The 2,179-nt window shown below is 35.9% G+C and overlaps 1 protein-coding gene across 1 annotated transcript in view; it reads left to right on the top strand.

Annotated features, from left to right (window-relative positions):
- The window catches only part of HELRODRAFT_151351 (hypothetical protein), a gene marked incomplete at both ends in the record, with an annotated part of 4,888 nt that extends 2,709 nt beyond the window's left edge, over positions 1 to 2,179 (top strand). Inside the window, 2 exons of the mRNA XM_009029309.1 lie at positions 1,512 to 1,623; positions 2,074 to 2,179. Coding sequence (XP_009027557.1) covers positions 1,512 to 1,623; positions 2,074 to 2,179 — 218 coding nt within the window. The remainder of the gene's footprint in view (positions 1 to 1,511; positions 1,624 to 2,073) is intronic.

The following is a 2,179-nucleotide window of genomic DNA, read 5'->3' as shown; positions in this document are numbered from 1 at the left end:
TAGTTTCCACAGACAGCTGCTGATAGGCAATGATAGCCATGTTCTTGCCGATTCGGTGACCAAGGTGTCTAAGTTTTCACCAATCCAAGTCAGCGATGTATCGTACATTCGAAACTCAAACGCAAATTGTGACGGCAAAGTCTGAGGATTTGTAATTTGAGTTGAGCTGTTGTGTTCAGTTCACTGACAGTTGTTAATATTTTTTTGAGTTTATTGAACATTAGATTGTTGGCCTTTGTATTATTTCCTTCGAAATCGTATAACTTACCTAAATATACGAAGTGGCCTCCAATATCTACATGAGGAATATGTTTGTTGTCGATGGACAGCATCGGATGAAACTGTTCATAAGCATCTTTTCTTTTTCTCATGCCGAATAAGGAACATTTGTCTATCCTCATTGTCATTCCAGTAGCTTTGCACCATGCATTGTTTAAGTCGATTAACTTTTGAGCGCTTCCAGTGCTGTTAGCAATGATCGCCGTGTCGTCTGCGAATTGTAGCCACGCTCTTGTCTTTAATTTAGCCGTGGGACCCCAAATGTAGCCGCATTGTTGATATTCGGTTTTTTCAACTAATTTCATTAGGGGGTTAAAGCAGAGGTTGAAGAGCAGTGGAGACATGGGATCACCTTGAAGCACTCCTCGTTTGACTGGAATGTGCGGTGTTAGCTGGTCGCATCCGGATACTGTTATTGAGTAGTTCGTGTATATGCATTTAATTAAGTTGATAATAATGATAATAATAATAATAATGATAAATGTTAGTATTACCAGCATGCACCTTTCCTATTAAATGTAAATGCATCTTCTTGATTTCCCATGGGACAGTGATGATTGCTTTGTAGGATGGTGCAACAAGTCATAATAAAAAATTTATTCTGTATCTCCATCCTGCTATCATTCTGCTTTTTATTGTTTTTTGATTCTGTCTGGTTCGTTATTGATTTTTAATTTATTCAGTGAATGAATGGCTGGATGAATGAATGGATGGATGGATGGACTGACGGACTGACGGGTGGATAAGTTATCATGTTTATATATTTGGGAAGTTTACAAGATTGTTTTTTTATAATTGTTCAAACACATCTAACAATGAAAATATTGATTCAGTTTACAACTGCTTGAAACATCTGTTGGTTTGACATATATGTATCTTTGGTCATTTATATACACCATCATTTTTTTGTTTGTTTGATTGGTTCATTTAGCTTATCAACTAAATTTTGTTTTTTTTTTTTATTTAGAACAGGCAAAAGTAAAAATTAAATTTTTAAGTTAAACGTGTTCCGAGAAAAAGGAAGCCGTTCTATAATCACTACTCAAATGTTTCGTTTGTAATGTTTGAGAGGGAGGATTTTTGTTACAAAAACTGCAACACATTGAAAACCCCACAACACCAACAACCACCACACAACAGCACAATATCAACGTTAACAATACACAACAGCCTAACAAAATACACAACAACACATCAAAATACACAAGCGACAACAACGCAACAAAACACAGTGTACAACTGGACGGTTGATGAAGTTGTTGATTGGTTGGACGTGCATGTGGACCTCCATCAATACTCCCAGCTGTTCAAGTTGCACGACGTCAATGGAAAACTTCTGCCCAGGTCATTCCAGCCACCCTCACATTACGTCATCATTCCGTTCTATATTTCATTAGCCATTTTCCTCGTCTGTTTCTTCTTTATTTTTAAATTTAGGCATCCTTTTTTTCCTTTTTTTATATGGTAAGAAAATTTGTAATCTGAAGCCATTATCAACAACCAACATGACTCAAAATTAACGCTTAAATAACAGTTAAACTTTGATGTTACCTGCTTGATGTAAACAACAACATTCAATAACCCACCATGTTGATGATAACAAGAAAAACAACAACAAGAAACATTAAAATTTTATCATAATTTGCCTTGTTCAGTTAAAAAAAATAAAAGTACATTAATAGCAGCATGTAAAAACATGAAACATCAATAATAACAACACAACAACAACAACAATACAACAACAAAATCACAACAAAACCAACAAAACACCATTTTTTTCACGACCATCAACAGACTGGCCAGCACTATCCACAACCCCCTATACACAATGCTCGGCATACGAAACATCATCCACAAACAGAAGATTGCTCTCAAAGCTGCCGACATTGTTCTCTTCGGC

Source organism: Helobdella robusta (assembly GCF_000326865.2).
Source record: "Helobdella robusta unplaced genomic scaffold HELROscaffold_6, whole genome shotgun sequence".
NCBI classification, from domain to species: Eukaryota; Metazoa; Annelida; class Clitellata; order Rhynchobdellida; family Glossiphoniidae; genus Helobdella; species Helobdella robusta.
The sequence above is the reverse complement of the archived record's forward strand: the minus strand, read 5'-3'. Positions and strand labels throughout refer to the sequence as shown.